Raw genomic sequence first — 15785 nt, 5'->3', positions numbered from 1 at the left:
GAATTCCTGGGGAGGAGGATAGCAGCAGATGGGATCAGAACTACTGCGTCCAAAACGGAAGCGATCCAGAGAGCACCCAGACCCCGTAACACGACGGAGCTGTGTTCGTTCCTGGGGCTCCTGAACTATTTTGGCAACTTTCTTCCCAAATTGAGCACGCTGTTAGAGCTGCTACATGTGCTCCTATGCAAAGGTCGCGATTGGGTCTGGGGGGACAGTCAGGAAAGGGCTTTTGATAGAGCATGCAATTTGTTATGCTCCAACAAACTGTTAACGTTATGACCCGTGTAAGAAACTAGTTTTAACATGCGCAGCGTCGTCCTATGGGGTTGGGTGTGTGTTGCAGCAAGTGAATGCCAATGGTCAGTTACAGCTGGTAGCTTATGCCTCCAGAAGTCTGTCCCGGGCAGAAAGGGGCTACGGGATGGTAGAAAAGGAAGCGCTAGCATGTATATATGCAGTAAAGAAAATGCACCAGTACCTGTTTGGCAGGAAATTTGAGCTGGAGATAGATCACAAACCCCTAACGTCCCTTTTGGCCGACAACAAAGCCATAAATGCGAATGCATCGGCCCGCATACACAGGTGGGCACTTACGTTAGCCGCCTATGACTACACAATTTGGCACAGACCGGGCACTGAAAACTGTGCCGATGCACTCAGCAGGCTCCCACTAGCCACCACTGAGGGGAAAGCTGAGCACGCTGCTGAGATGGTCTTGGCTGTTGAAGCTTTCGAAAGCGAAGGCTCACCTGTGACAACCCTTCAGATTAAAATCTGGACAAATAAAGACCAGCTACTGTCTTTAGTTAAGAAATGTGTCCTGAATGGGGACTGGGCAGCCACGTACAGGGCATGCTCTGAGGAGTTTAAACCGTTTCATAGGCGCAAGGATGAACTGTCGATTCAGGTCGATTGCCTACTGTGGGGAAACCGAGTAGTCATGCCCCAGATGGGCAGAGAGGTGTTTATCAGAGAACTTCACAATGAGCACCCGGGCATTGTCATGATGAAGGCAATTGCCAGGTCACACGTTTGGTGGCCAGGGATAGATGCAGACCTGAAACTTTGTGTTCGCAGGTGCAACACGTGTGCTCAGCTAAGCAACGCACCCAGGGAAGCCCCCCTTAGCCCCTGGTCCTGGCCCGCCAAGCCATGGTCACGCTTCCATGTGGACTACGCAGGCCCTTTCATAGGAAAAATGTTTTTGGTTGTAATAGACGCCTACTCCAAATGGATTGAGTGTGCCATTTTAAATTCAAGCATATCCTCTGCCACGGTAGAAAGTCTACGGGCACTGTTCGCCGCCCATGGTCTACTGGATGTCTTGGTCAGCGACAATGGCCCGTGCTTCACAAGCACTGGATTTCATGGCAGGCAATGGAATCAACCATGTCAGAACGGCACCGTTCAAGCCGGCCTCAAACGACCAGGCGGAACGAGCAGTGCAGATAATCAAACAGGGGATGCTCACAATCCAAGGGGATTCCCTACAAAGCCGCTTATCACGCTTCCTGTTGGCCAATCGATCCCAACCACACTCGCTCACAGGGGTTCCACCCGCAGAGCTGCTAATGAAAAGGACACTCAAAACCAGGTTATCCCTTATACACCCTACTACGAAAGAAATTGTTGAGAGCAGGCGTCAGTCACAATGTGACTACCATGACAGGAATGCGAGGGTGCGATGTATTGATGTCAATGACCTGTTTTTGTCCTTAATTACGCTGCAGGGCCAAAATGGCTTGCAGACACTGTGATTGCCAAAGAGGGGAATAGGATTTTGGTAGTTAAACTTACCAATGCCGCAAACACGTGGATCAAGCTAAAAGGAGGTTCAGCAACCCCTTTGAAGAAGCAGAGGAAGAACACGACGTAGAGTTTACTTCACCACAGGTGACCGAACACCGGAACCAAGTGGAGGAGAGCCCAATCACTGTGGGCAGGCCGGACAGGCCTGAGGCAACGCAAACAGCAGACACTCAGGCCAGCGCCCAACAATCGGAGCCCCAACTCAGGCGCTCTACATGGAAGCGTAAACCACCAGAGAGACTTAACCTGTGATCCCAATAAGACTTTGGGAGGGAGGTGATGTCTTGTATTCAACTGTCACTGTAACCCATGTATAAGCTGACCTAAGTTGTCCACCTTGAGAACACTGACCACAGGGGGCGAACTTGTGGGAGACACTACTAACCTGGACTTTCTGGTATAAAAGGGGAAGCTCCACCCACCGTCGCTCTCTTGAGGTTTTGGTAATAAAGGTAACAGGTCACAGAGTGATCTTCTCTCAAGTATGGGCCTCGTGTGCATTTATACTGTATGGTAAGGACATATTAACCACAAAGTGCCAATAAATTTGCAGTAACAAATACAATACACCTGTCAGTTAAATTGTAGATGTAACTTTTTTGATAAATTATTCAGAAACATCTTTCAGCAACAAGCAAGTGTTTAAAGCAGCTGTTACAATTTCAGTGTTGCGGCAGTCAGATCAGGCAAGTAAATAAATAACACACAATGGAACCTCCATTTTCTTTACTCAAATTATCCAGTATCCTAATTATCCATGGAAACCTTGCTCAAGATGTTGAAACTGCTTAATTGTTTTTTGTTTTATTTGTATTTCATCATCTTTTCTTGGTGAATAAAAGTGTGTAATGCTTTTATTTGTCCTATACTTGATTTTATTCCAGTGCTAAGGTATTGCTTTTCGTTCCTTCCTTCCTTCTCTCCTTCCTTCCTTCCTTCCTTCCTTAATTTAGCAAACTCCAGAACTTGAGGCTCAACTGATTTAATCCGGACTCTTAATTTTTCTCCTTCGGGCAAAGTTTTCTGAAAGTTGAGGATATTTTGGTGAAGGTTTATTGTACGATTAGACCTTTTTTGTGCTCTTCATATTCTGAAACTGACATTCCTCAATGCTGCACTTATCCTTTTGGCAAAGTACACTTCTATGTAGCTCTGATGTAAATTCAACTAGTCTTCTCTTCCTACTCCTGCACCGTTGTCTGGAGTCCTCCAAGGATCTATCCTTGGCTCTCTCCTATTTCTCATCTACACGCTGCCCCTCGATCACATCACCCGGAGACACGGCATCAGTTTCCACATGTATGCCGACTCACTCAGCTCTTCCTCACCACCACTCCTCTCGACCCCTCCACTGTCTCTGATTTGTCAGACTGCTCGTCATCCAGTACTGGATGAGCAGAAATTTCCAACTAAATATTGGGAAGACCGAAGCCATTGGGCTAGAAATTCGGTTGTTTAGTGCCAGAGAGGGGCGCTAAACACCGACTGCCCGAGCGCCGCGCTCTCCGCTCCTGCCGCGAACTTCAGTGAAGGTTTAGCTGACAGATTGCGCTGCACTCGCTAGCGCTGCCCACTCAGTGACGTCATCGAGTGTGCAACGCCTCCGTAGTCGTGCGTTTGCAAAATTTAGTACTCTGCCTGCGGTAGCGCCTGGCACTGACAGCGGCACGGGGAAGCAGTCGGTACAGCATTGATCCCGGGGCGATATCGTCCAGCGTGCAAGGTAAGTGCTGAGATTTCAGTTTTTCAACTTCTAGGAAGTGTGGGTGACATTTATTGAAATTTTCACAAGGATGTTTTTTTCCCAGCTTTTGGCGCTAGGATGCCGGCATCCTTGTGTCAAAAAATTGAGTAGGCCTCTTGCACTATCGCTCCGTTAGCACCCTAAGATGAGTGTGGGACACTTCTCTTAGCGCTCCGCTCTCCTCTTTGGGCGATACAACTGAATATCGCACTTTGAGGCGGTAACATAGAAGCATAGAAACATAGAAAATAGGTGCAGGAGTGGGCCATTCAGCCCTTTGAGCCTGCACCACCATTCAATAAGATCATGGCTGATCATTCACCTCAGTACCCCTTTCCTGCTTTCTCTCCATACCCCTTGATCCCCTTTAGCCATAAGGGTAGACATCGCCCGATGCTAAAGGTAGCGCCCTAGCGCCATCACGGTGGATACCGAATTTCCAGCCCATTGTGTTCGGTCCCCACCACAAATCCGTTCCCTAGCCACTGATTCCATCACTTTCCCTGGCCACTGTCTGAGGCTGAACCAGACCGTTTGCAATCTTGATGTCCTATTTGATCCTGAAATGAGCTTCTGACCCCAAATCCATGCCATCACCAATACCGTCTATTTCCACCTCCATAACATCACTAGTCTCCACACCTGGCTCAGCTTATCTGCTGCTTAAACCCTCACCCAGAGGTTTGTTGCCTCTAGACTCAACCATTTCAATGCTCTCCGAGCTGGCTTCCCATCTAACACCCTCCATGACCTTGATCTCATCCAAAGCTCTGCTGTCCATTTCCTCACTTACACCAAGTCCTGTTCACCCGTCACCTCCTGTGCTCGCTGACCTAAATTGGCACCCGGTCTGGCAACCAACGTTCCCTCGAAGCTGCGCAGCTCTCTGCTGGTTCCACGCAGCCTGGGACCAACTTTTCCGATGGTAACTGTTGCGCACGCACAGAATTGTGAATGGGCTGTGCAACCTTTTAAAGGGGCTGCGCATCCGTAAAAATAAGGGGGAACATTGCTGGCAATGCCTCGATTTTAAAATTCTCATCCTTGTTTTCAAATCGCTCCACGGCCTCGTCTCTCCCTATCTCTGTAATCTTCTCCAGCCCCACGTCCTTCCGAGATCTCTGCGCTCCACCGATTCTGGTCTCTGCCGCACCTCCGATTTTAATCACTCCACCATTGGCGGCCGTGCCTTCAGTTGCCGAGGCCCTTAGCTCTGGAATTCCCTCCATAAACCTTTCCGCTTTTCTTCCTTTAAGACGCTCCTTAAAACCTACCTCTTTGGCCAAGCTCCTGTTCTAATATCTCTTTATGTGCCTTGGTGTCGCATTTTGTTTGATAATGTTCCTGTGTAGCTAGCGTCTGGGATGTTTAAGGTGCTATATAAATGCAAGTTGTTTTTGTACATACAAAAAATTCTGGTGAAAAGAATTAACAGACCAAAAATTCCTGTCAGTAATGTTAATGGATACTGCTTAATATTATTCTGCCTGCTGTTTTATAGAGGCATTGATCTATTTATTTTAAATGCATTAATCATTTGTCTGCTCATATTACGAAAAGACATTTCTGATCTAATATATTCTGAGCACACATTGAAAGCTTTTTGGGCAGTTATATGTGAGTTTGACATCTTATTTAGACTTCAATGTTGCTTAAAACAGGTAAAAATGCATATTTGTAACACAAGTCCATTCATCCCTTATTTTCTCCTTTTCAGAGGGGCGTTTGCATCTCCAGGATATCCCTTCCATAACCAGCAGAGGGCACCTGGAGGCCACCCCAGACCTGGTAGTGGACTCTTCCTACTACAGCAACTTTTATCAGCCATCTCTCTATCCAGCTTACTACAACAATCTTTACAACTATCCCCAGTACCAGGTGGCAGTGGCAGGAGATTCACCTGCTTCTGACGTAGGCTCAACACTGGGAGGGACAACTGTGAAAAACAGCCTTCGGGGCCTCTCTGCATCATTAGTGTCTGGTCAGACAGGAAACCAGTGGCAGGTAGGACGAACACTGATTCCCCAGTGCCAAAATATTATTATTGTCATTTTGCTAATGTGTACAATTACTAAAACTTTTAGTAATAAGCTGATAATTGCAGCAATAATACAACTCTGAAATAATTGATTGTGTGAAAAGCAAACATGTTTTTCGATAGGTTTGTACAAGGAAAGTTTAGGACTTTTTTCATGACCTTTGCCGGAAAAAGGGGATGGAGCCTGTTGTGTCTGAGGCCTTTTATATTTCTTCGGCTATCTGGGGCTTCCCCTGCAGGGTGGGCCTGGGGCCTGTAATGGACACAGCCGCATCGTTCAGATGTAAATGAGGTGACTGGAGGTGTTTCTGGACCTGCTATTTTCTGAAATAGGGCAACAGTTGTAAGGCATTCCTAGAAGCTAGCAGTGGGCTTGTGCCAGAACCCCTTATTGATAATTCTCAAGGTAAGCACTGACCACCATATCTTCAGGCCTGCTCCAGTAGTATCCAGAAGGCCACTATTTCTATTTCTTCCCCAGTTTTCCTGCGCTAGGGAGGGGGGAGATGTGCACAAACATATATTAATGGCACAGCACACCAAATTCGGCTGTGAGTGGCCTAGTTAGGCATTTGGGTTTAAACTTGGCTAGCCAGTTTTCCCAGGCCTCTGGAAACCCGGCAATTCAAGGGAGGTAAGGATAGCTTCAGAGGAAAAGGTAAATGCCTTTACAACTCTGCTTGTGAGCCAGGAGGAGCAGGAATGCTCCCCCAGCCCGCCAAGCTACCTTACTCACTGCCATCGAACCCGCCCCCCACCGTCTGTATGCCACCCCTCCCCCCCCCCCCCCCAATGATCCTACTCACTCAGCAGCAGGTTCCTTACCTGTTCCTGCAGCCTCCTCCGGAGCATTACCCGCCATACAAGCATGTCAATGGATTGGCTTCCGGGTGGGGAATCTGTTGGAAAAAATATCAGGCCGTTGTGTTTGAGCAGCAACCAACTGTGTCACTGTTTCCTTCGTGTTTTACTAGTGAATGTTTGACTTCAAATTACTTCTACACTAATCAACAATTCAGCATCGAACCCATGCAGACTAGCTGTACCTGAATACTGATGACCTGTTATCAGTGTAATGATTGGGAGTTACAAACTAAAACACTGTTAAAATTTGACACCGTTTAACATTCCTATTACTTGCTTTGAACTTGTGGACCCAGACAAGTGTGTCTGTTTAAAAACAGGTTGAGTTCATCAGATCTTGCATTGTATATCAGGAACAAAGGATTCATTTATATTGCATATGTTTTAATTTTCAGAGAAATGAAAGTGATGACAAGGTAAGTACTCAGTTTTTTCCCCAATTTATTAGTCTCCGCACCGCAGTTTTTTTCCCCCTCAATGTTTTAAAGTGCCTTCAGATCTAATACCTTTCAGTCTTTGAGTTTTTTTGTCTGTGCTTCAGCTGCATGTACTAATTTTATGTTTCCCCTCATTTTGTGCTTGTTTTAATCTCGTCTCTTACAAGGGTTCGCCTGGGTAACATTTTCTTGCAGCAGAGGCGTACTCTACATGACTTTCAACATCATGGTTCCTATTGCATTAGCTGCAAGATAATGGCATTCATGTATTTGAGGGCAAAAACTTTGCCAAAGTCTATACCGTATATATTGCAGGAACATAGGCCATGTAAATATTATAGGGAACAGCAGGCCCTGTATACATTATGGGTGAAATTTCTGACTGGGCCTCACAAAAATCAGAGGCATTGCATCTGGAAAATGTTGTCCTATATATCCAGTGCTGTATATCATAAAATTAATTTTATTATGAGTTTCAGGAAAAGTTTATGTCTTATTGAATTGGATTAGGTGGTTGGTGGAACTGGCTGGTAATCTGAATTCTCGGCATTAAGGTCCTTCAGAGACAGTCCTGCTGTTACTGCCTTCGTTAAAATAGCAGCCAGAAAAATGTCATACGCATAGACTTTTATGCTAATACTGCATCCCAAATAGCTTTTTAGAACAGTCAGGATGCTTCCACCCTCAAAAGGACGAGCGCACATTGGGAAAATTGTAACAAAAGTAATGCAAACAAAATATTCAAGCTTTGTCAAATTGTACAGGATTGTTGGAAAAGAATTAATGGGCTGAGGCAATTGGTGAAAAGCAAAGTCTGGTGCACTGCTCAAGGAAAAAGACATGGTTGTGCTGATAGGCCACTGAAGAAGTCTAACTTGACCAGAGGAACACTAAGGAAAACTCTTCACAATTGTACCTGATGTCAAAACATCTGAAGTCGCAGATGTCAAGTAAGTTCTAATTACATTTCCTTTGACTATAACTTTCAGTACTACACAAAAAGTTGAAAAAGCAATGCACATAGTATGATTTTTGTGCTTTACAACTATCAAAACTTCTAAATATATGTAAATTGTCCTCTTTAGTAATTTTGCAAGTGTACCTTGCTCCTCAGTGTAAGTACATAAAACTAACAGTTTGTTTATTGCCCCCTTTTTTGTGTTTCAGATGAGTCATAATCAACTAGTTCCAGTCCTTCTGTTATAAAAGGCCATGACTATTTTGGAGAGCACTGTGGATGTGCCGTTCATTTCTACAGGGCCTCTGCCAGAATTGCGGCGATAGATCAGGAGAACCCCACAGAAGTTCTCCTCCCTGGAATTCAATGATGAGCAAGAGTTGCTGGCTGCAGACAAGGAAATATTTCCATTCAGGGAGGGTATTCCAGAATCAGAGATTCTCTATAGGGTTTACCGGAAATTTCTCAAAATTTCACAAAGTTCCATGATCTTATGGAATTGTGGAGCAGGTTCAAGGGGCTGCATGGCCTACTCCTGCTCCTAATTCTTATGTGAGGTCCATTATCCATAGAGGCAGATACCGGTTTTATTGCACTGCCCGCAGAAACCTAGAACCTCGCATTGGAGAATATGAGCCTGCTGAAGCATTCCATGTACAGTGTCCATGCAAATACATGAACTGTGTGACATTATGCAGTTGGGCTGGGCACAATAGACGGAGCTCCCTGGTCCAGCTGTTCATCACAATGGTTGCGCTGTGCTGTTGATTTGGCAGTGAAGACGGGTCGTTAATTTAGTGCCTCTATTTATTATTTTCAGGGCTTTGGTAGCCTCATTTCCCGTTCCAGTCTGTCAAACCCAGTTCATGTGAAGGTTGGCCCCTTCACCATGGTGGACCTTCACTTCCTGTGGCGGAATTAGAATTGTTTCTGACGTTTTCTCATGAGAATACTGACAATATTACATTATTAATGTGGAGAGGGAGCTGTCTACAATGGAAAGTGGGCTTGTCCTCCATATTGATGCCTGGAGTGTCCCAAATACCAATACAGTGGAACTAACGGGTGTTAAATTGCACCAATTAGCTCCTGTTTTTCAAGCACTACGCGGCTTCCTAAGGCACCAAAATATTGGGCAGGATGTGTGCGCACACTTCCGATCGGAAGTGCATTACCTGCCATATTGGGAAAGAACAAACAAGAGTCGTTCTTTGCAAATAAAAAAAAGACACGCATTTATATAGCACCTTTCATGACCACCAGATGTCCCAAAGTGCTTTATAGCCAATGAAGTACTTTTGAAGAATAGTCACTGTTGTAATGTAAGAGGTGCGACAGCCAATTTGTGCACAGTAAGCTCCCACAAACAGCAATGTGATAATGATCAGATAATCTGTTTTAGTGATGTTGATTGAGTAATAAATATTGGCGAGGATACCGGGGATAACTCCCTTGCTCTTCTTCAAAATAGTGCCTTAGGATCTTTTACATCTACCTGAAAGAGCAGACATTTAACGTCTCATCTGAAAGACGGCATCTCTGACAGTACAGCACTCCCTCAGCACTGCACTGGAGTATCAACCTAGATTTTTGTGCTCAAGTCTCTCTCTCTCTCTCTCTCTCTCTCGGAACTTGAACCCACAACCTTCTGACTTAGAGGCGAGGGTGCTACCAACAACCACAGTTGACAAATACAGGGCCTAACCGCTGCTTCATTTCTCTGCTATAACTTTGGTTTGCCCTGAGGCAGCCAGTGCCAGCCTTCGGGAAAACCAACTCTAAACACAGCGTAAGTTTTTTTTTTAAAGTAAGTACTCACCACAATCACTACCGCTCCCGGACCATTGATCCCTCCCTTCCGAACATGCGATTGTTCCTCCGTGGTTCCCAATGGTCTGGACCCTAGATGCACAGAATAAGTACTTACCTGTTACAAACTTGGAGTACTTATTTCCTCCCGCAGCGCCGACATCCGGCATCCGAGGTCCAATATCCGGTATCATGTGGGGGTGGTGGGGGTGGGAAATAGTGGATGCTTCCAAATTTAATCCCTGCTCACTTTTATTTCCATGTTTATGTATGGTATAATAGGATGAGAATCAATCGGCTAATGTTCAGCTATGGTCTGCATTGAATATTAAAATCAAGCAGAATTTCCACAGGAGATTGAGAGAACCCCCATGGAAATTCTACCCCAGTTATGATTTGGGGCTGAGCAGAAAGAATGAGCGAGGTAACAGGATGTCTTACCTTGGTACCTCTGGTCAGGTCATTAAAATTCTTTCTGCACTGCAGCCAGATCCGGTGTAAATGCTGCTCACATTCTCATGCTGTGCCACTTCTCACCATGTCCATTCACTAATTCACCTTGTAACCTGCCGAATATCCGAGAGGAAGAAGACATTTCAATAACTTGCCCACCAACCTCTCCAGAGCTGTATCTGAAAGCCTCAAGGCCCTGCTGGAACACTTCTTGCCCCCAATCATCTTCCTGCAGATCTACAATGTTTTTTCCCTGCTTTAGCCACAAAAATGACGCCTCCCTTTTAAATTGCAGCAGGCAATTTAAAAACCTGCAGCAGTGGATTCCCAGCCCCCAATCGATAAGCTATGGTAAGCGTGTTTCACGCCGACATCTCGTCTACCACGTGCACCTGAGGGGAAACGGACAGGTCCCCCACTGGCTCCATGGGCGGCCGGTTTATTTACCCTACTCTTCACCTGCCATTTCTACCCGGGAAGATCAAAATCAACCACCAGTACGTTCTGTTTTTTGGTAAATTGATACATGCCTTGCAGCCTTTCAAACATTCCTTTTAAGGTTGCCGCTGTGTTGAAAGTTTGTGCATTACCCATTTTTTGCCAGGCCGTGTCCCTCTTCAATTTTGTTTATGTTTGATTGTGAGATATTTGTGAAGCAGACTAGGATCATAAGGTTCAGGTGGAAACTTTGAACAAGAATTTTGCTGAAGTTTTAACAGTGGCCTAAATTTTCCATGGTTGGTGTATCTCCAGCATGCTGGAACTTTTGTCCACCCTAAAGATGTGCCCCTCACCTCAGCTGGTCTACCAGCCTTTGGGGTTGTTTCCATGTTGGTGTCTGGCTGGAATGAGAACAGTATTTTGCTGTGACTGGCCTTGGGTGTTTTGCCAGTTAAAACAATTGGGAGGCCCCCATAGCAACACTGGATGCCAGGGTCTAACAAACATCCATGGTGTCTAGCAATCCCAAGGTGAAAATGACAGGAAATATATCGAAGGATGTATTTCCTTTATTTGCATCTGCTTTCAATATGCCTGTTTATATGTAGATGCATTGTATGCTGCTGGGTCTTGGCAGCAGAAAATGGAGGGGGGGAGTGATAAATTAGGTGGATCTGAGTAATTTTCCAACCCGTTTACCCTAGTTCTACTGAAATATTGGTGGGGGCAAGTGGCAAATCCCACCCTTTGTCTCTGTGTCATGACTGTTAAAGTAATGAAATTCAGATAAAATATGCCCTTAATTTTACACTATGAGACTAAATTGCCAATCATAAGAACATAGAAATAGGAACAGGAGTAGGAAACCTGGCCCCTTGAGCCTGCTCCGCCATTTAATGTCATGGCTGATCTGATCATGGACTCAGCTCCACTTCCCTGCCCGGCCCCCATAACCCTTTATTCCCATATCGCTCAAAAATCTGTCTATCTCGCTTTAAATATATTCAATGATTCAGCCTCCACAGCTCTCTGGAGCAGGGAATTCCATAGATTTACAACCCTCTGAGAAGAAATTCCTCCTCATCTCAGTTTTAAATGGGCGACCCCTTATTCTGAGACTATGTCCCCTAATTTTAGTTTCCCCAGTGAGTAGAAATATCCTCTCTGCATCCACCTTGTTGAGCTCCCTCATTATCTTGTATGTTTCGATAAGATCACCTCTCATTCTTCTGAATTCCAATGAGAATAGGCCCAACCTACTCAACCTATCTTCATAAGTCAACTTCCTCATCTCCGGAATCAACCTAGTGAACCTTCTCTGAACAGCCTCCAATGCAAGTATATCTTTCCTTAAATACGGAGACCAAAATTGTACACAGTACTCCTCACCAATACAGTTGTAGCAGGACTTCTCTGCTTTTATACTCTATCCCCCTTGCAATAAAGGCCAACATTCCATTTACCTTCCTGATTACTTGCTGCACCTGCATATTAACTTTTTGTATTTCATGTACAAGGACCCCCAGGTCCCTCTGTACTGCAGCACTTTGCAATTTTTCTCCATTTAAATTATAAATTGCTTTTCTATTTTTTCTGCCAAAGTGGATAACCTCACATTTTCCCACATTATATTCCATCCGCCAAATTTTTGCCCACTTAGCCTGTCTATATCCCTTTGCAGATTTTTTGTGTCCTCCTCACAATTTGCTTTCCCACCCATCTTTGTATCATCAGCAAACTTGACTACATGACACTCGGTCCCTTCATCCAAGTCATTAATATAGATTGTAAATAGTTGGGGTCCCAGCACTGATCCCTGCGGCACCCCACTAGCTACTGATTGCCAGCCCGAGAATGAACCATTTATCCCGACTCTCTGTTTTCTGTTAGTTAGCCAATCCTCTATCCACGCTAATATATTACCCCCAACCCCGTAAACTTTTATCTTGTGCAGTAACCTTTTATGTGGCACCTTATCATGCAATTGGTGGTAAAACAAAGTTCATCATTTGAGACAATAGGGAAAGTTAAAGCCCACGCAGAATAGATGACATTGTCTAGATGAACTGAGAATCGGCTTAGCACTACAAGACAGAAGAGTAAAAGGTCATGATTGTGGCATGAGTGGGATGGAAACAGAGCATGGTGAGATTTCCATTTGACTACTCTTGTGTGTGGTTTCCCTTGAACTTTAGATTTGTCCCCCAGCTATATATTTATGCTGAGTTTCTGTGTTTGTCTTGCGGGGGCCTGGTAGCTTGCAAGCTCATCACTGGAATTTGGAAGCACTCCTGCAAGTATTTAAATGCCTGCAGCAGCCTTTTTAGGCTAATCAGAGGCAGGAGTAGGCACATCATTACCTTGAAAAGATTCATATTGCAGCACACTTGAACCAAATGCAGCATTAGAGTTGAAGAACTGCCAAATTCTGTAATGTAGCAGTTGATGTCCTGTTGCATGATATGCATCAAGGAGAGTTGCTCTTTGAGACTCCAGGGCACCCTTTTCAGAGTAGAGCTGTTCACAACGCCTGGGAGGAGGTTTCTGCAATAGTTTAGTGCAGTCTCCAGTAACCACAGAACCTGGATCCAAATGAGGAAGAAGGTATAAGACTTGAAGAGAGTTGCAAAGGTAAGGTGACCCAAATATGTCCTATGCCAATTAGCTGAGCCAAATTTGTATGCTACACATTGTTCCTTCTCAACTTTTTAATCCTGTACTGCTGCCCCATTCAAAGCATTGAGAAAAAAACAGTGCATATAATGTATGGGCATAAAAAAGCAGGGCACACTGTCAAGCTACAAATTAGCACGTTCACACTTGTCACACTTGCTACTTAAGCAGCACCCACACCAAACACCCTTGCAACACAGTGTAGCTGCATGATGCGTGCTTGTAACTCTCATGCATTGGGTTAAGGCTGGGCATTTGGGTGAATTTACCACATCCAACCCCCTCTCTTGCAGAGTTTGCAAAGCTTCCTGATGTAGGGTAAAGGAACAAATGTTACTGCAGGCATTTAAATCCTGCAGTAATACCTGACGTCCCACTTCTAACTGGTGACTTCCCAATGATGGGCCTTTTTCACACTGGAAGCTTGCCCCCATTACACAAATTATATTGATTCCAGAATTATTTGCAGGGTTAACATTGAAAAGGTAGTCCTTTTGCACTGCCCCACTTTTGCTTGTATTGCACTTTGACTTCTTATTTATATATGTAAGGGGCCCAATACCTGTTTTAGGTAGTCGCTCGGATGCCTGAAAAGTGGCCCAACCCAGTATCAGGTTGAACATCTTTCAGGCGACCATTGGAAGCGTCATGTTGATCCCTGAAATTGCCCCTCGTGTCTGTTTTACACTTATATAACGGGTGCAACGAGATCCAGTTTGCACTTCATAGTCGTGCTCCAGATGTAGATTTTTTTTTGTGATATTTGTTTTGTGGTCAAGATTTAACAGAAAGGATCTAAAGAAGTAGAAAGGGATAGAGAAAAAAAGTATAAATGAGAAAACAGCATTCGAAGAATATGATGTGAAAAGACTATAATGGGGGAGATAGCTAAGGCAATCATGTGGATAAGAAAATCTGTTTGTGTTGGTTGACTTTGTGACTCAAAACACAGGAGAGAGTCAGCATCTGAAAGAAGATAGGTTAAAGCTTTGGATGGGATCCCTCATCACAACCATTTCTCCTGGTAACCTATCTCTCTTTCAGAGGCTATGTGATTTGTAGCTAATTTCCAGGAGTTTCTAGCTCTATTGTAAATAATGTTGCATTCCATTAACTAATGTTTAAGCACTTTACTTTTGATTGTTGTAAAATTCTTGTAATTCTTCTTAGAAATATGAAAATAGATTGGACCAACAGGAAACAGAATTTCAGTGTGTAACAATGCTGCTCCTTGTTTGTCTACTAGGTTATCCAGATTGTTGTTTGCATCAGCTTACTGCAATAAAGATAATTTTCTAATTTAGATTGTAGACTCCTCTTTAAATAAATTTCAGTAAATCTTCACAATTTTGCTGTTCAGTTCCAGGATTCAATTCCAACCAATAAAATGATCTCTGAATGATGTAGGTTTTAAGAAAACCTTTAAATCATTTTTACAACTTGAGTGCAGCCATGAGTGTATAGCATTTTAATTTGTGATACTGTCTTACCGCCTGCATTTTAAATTGTTTTATGTTTTTTATCATCTTTGTTTTCCCTTTTATGCATTCTGATGTTTTGACAGGAAAGCCACTAGCCTTGTAATTAAATGAGTAATCTTGAATGCATAAGATTATTGATGAAATAGAATGTTTTTACATTATTCAGACTGATAGATTAACAAAAACAATGAGATTAACATCACTATAGCATATGCTGATTTGATGCCAAAGAAATTAAATACTGGAATGATGAGTTTAAAGAAAAATTGCAGTGTGTGCTAAGACTGCAGGGGATATAGGACTCAATTTTGCCCAAGCCCGTTTTCTGGCGTATTGCCAGAGTTACGCCCGTTTTTCGCGGTCAGAAATGTGCCAAAGTTTCCCCGATGTATTTTTCAAATTTGGCACTGTGTAACGTATCCAGTCGCCTCTTGGGGGGTGGAGCCTGTTGTCTGTGCCAAAAAAATGATGCCGCACCTTCTGCGCATGTGTAACAAAAAAAAGTGGCATTTTTGACGTTATTTCAATGGACGCGCATGCACAGTACAGCTCCAGGTTGGCAATCGGCCATTTTTAAAGAGCCAGTTGTGTGACAAGGAGTGCTGTGTGAGAGCATTGGAAAAATCGGATCTGGAGCAGTACAAGATGCAACGCGGTGCAAGGACCAAGAATTTCATACAGGATGAAGTGGAGGCAGTAGTTACTGTGATTGAGAACAGATGGCAGGAGCTGGACACCAGCAGAGGTCACATAAAAGTCCCACCCAAAGAAATGAAGAAATGCTGGAACCAAGTTGCAGAAGATTATTGTGCACTGGTGACCACCGTGAGATCTGGAGACCAGTGTAAAAAGAAGTGGAAGGACCTTCATCAAGTAGTTAGTGTAAGTAATATTTTCATTTATTCAATGGAATTGCAATTGTAAATGTGACCAGCTGTATATGTCCTACCCTCTCTAAAAAGTTGCATTTTCATCTTTGCAGAGGAAGGTGGCACATAATAAAAGGGAAAGAACTCGAACAGGAGGAGGCCTGGCAAATCTGCAGCCTTGGAAGAAAGGGTCACTGCTTTGATGG

The 15785-nt window shown here is 44.1% G+C and overlaps 1 protein-coding gene across 3 annotated transcripts in view; it reads left to right on the top strand.

The window, feature by feature from the left end:
* The window catches only part of dmrt1 (doublesex and mab-3 related transcription factor 1), a 184698-nt gene that overhangs the window by 69723 nt on the left and 99190 nt on the right, over positions 1–15785 (top strand). For all 3 annotated transcript variants that reach the window (XM_070881369.1, XM_070881385.1, XM_070881376.1), the window contains exons 3-4: positions 5274–5560; positions 6854–6874. In XM_070881369.1, the coding sequence (XP_070737470.1) occupies positions 5274–5560; positions 6854–6874 (308 nt within the window). The remainder of the gene's footprint in view (positions 1–5273; positions 5561–6853; positions 6875–15785) is intronic.

This window comes from Pristiophorus japonicus, chromosome 1 (genome assembly GCF_044704955.1).
Source record: "Pristiophorus japonicus isolate sPriJap1 chromosome 1, sPriJap1.hap1, whole genome shotgun sequence".
In the NCBI taxonomy this organism is placed as follows: Eukaryota; Metazoa; Chordata; class Chondrichthyes; family Pristiophoridae; genus Pristiophorus; species Pristiophorus japonicus.
The sequence above is the reverse complement of the archived record's forward strand: the minus strand, read 5'-3'. Positions and strand labels throughout refer to the sequence as shown.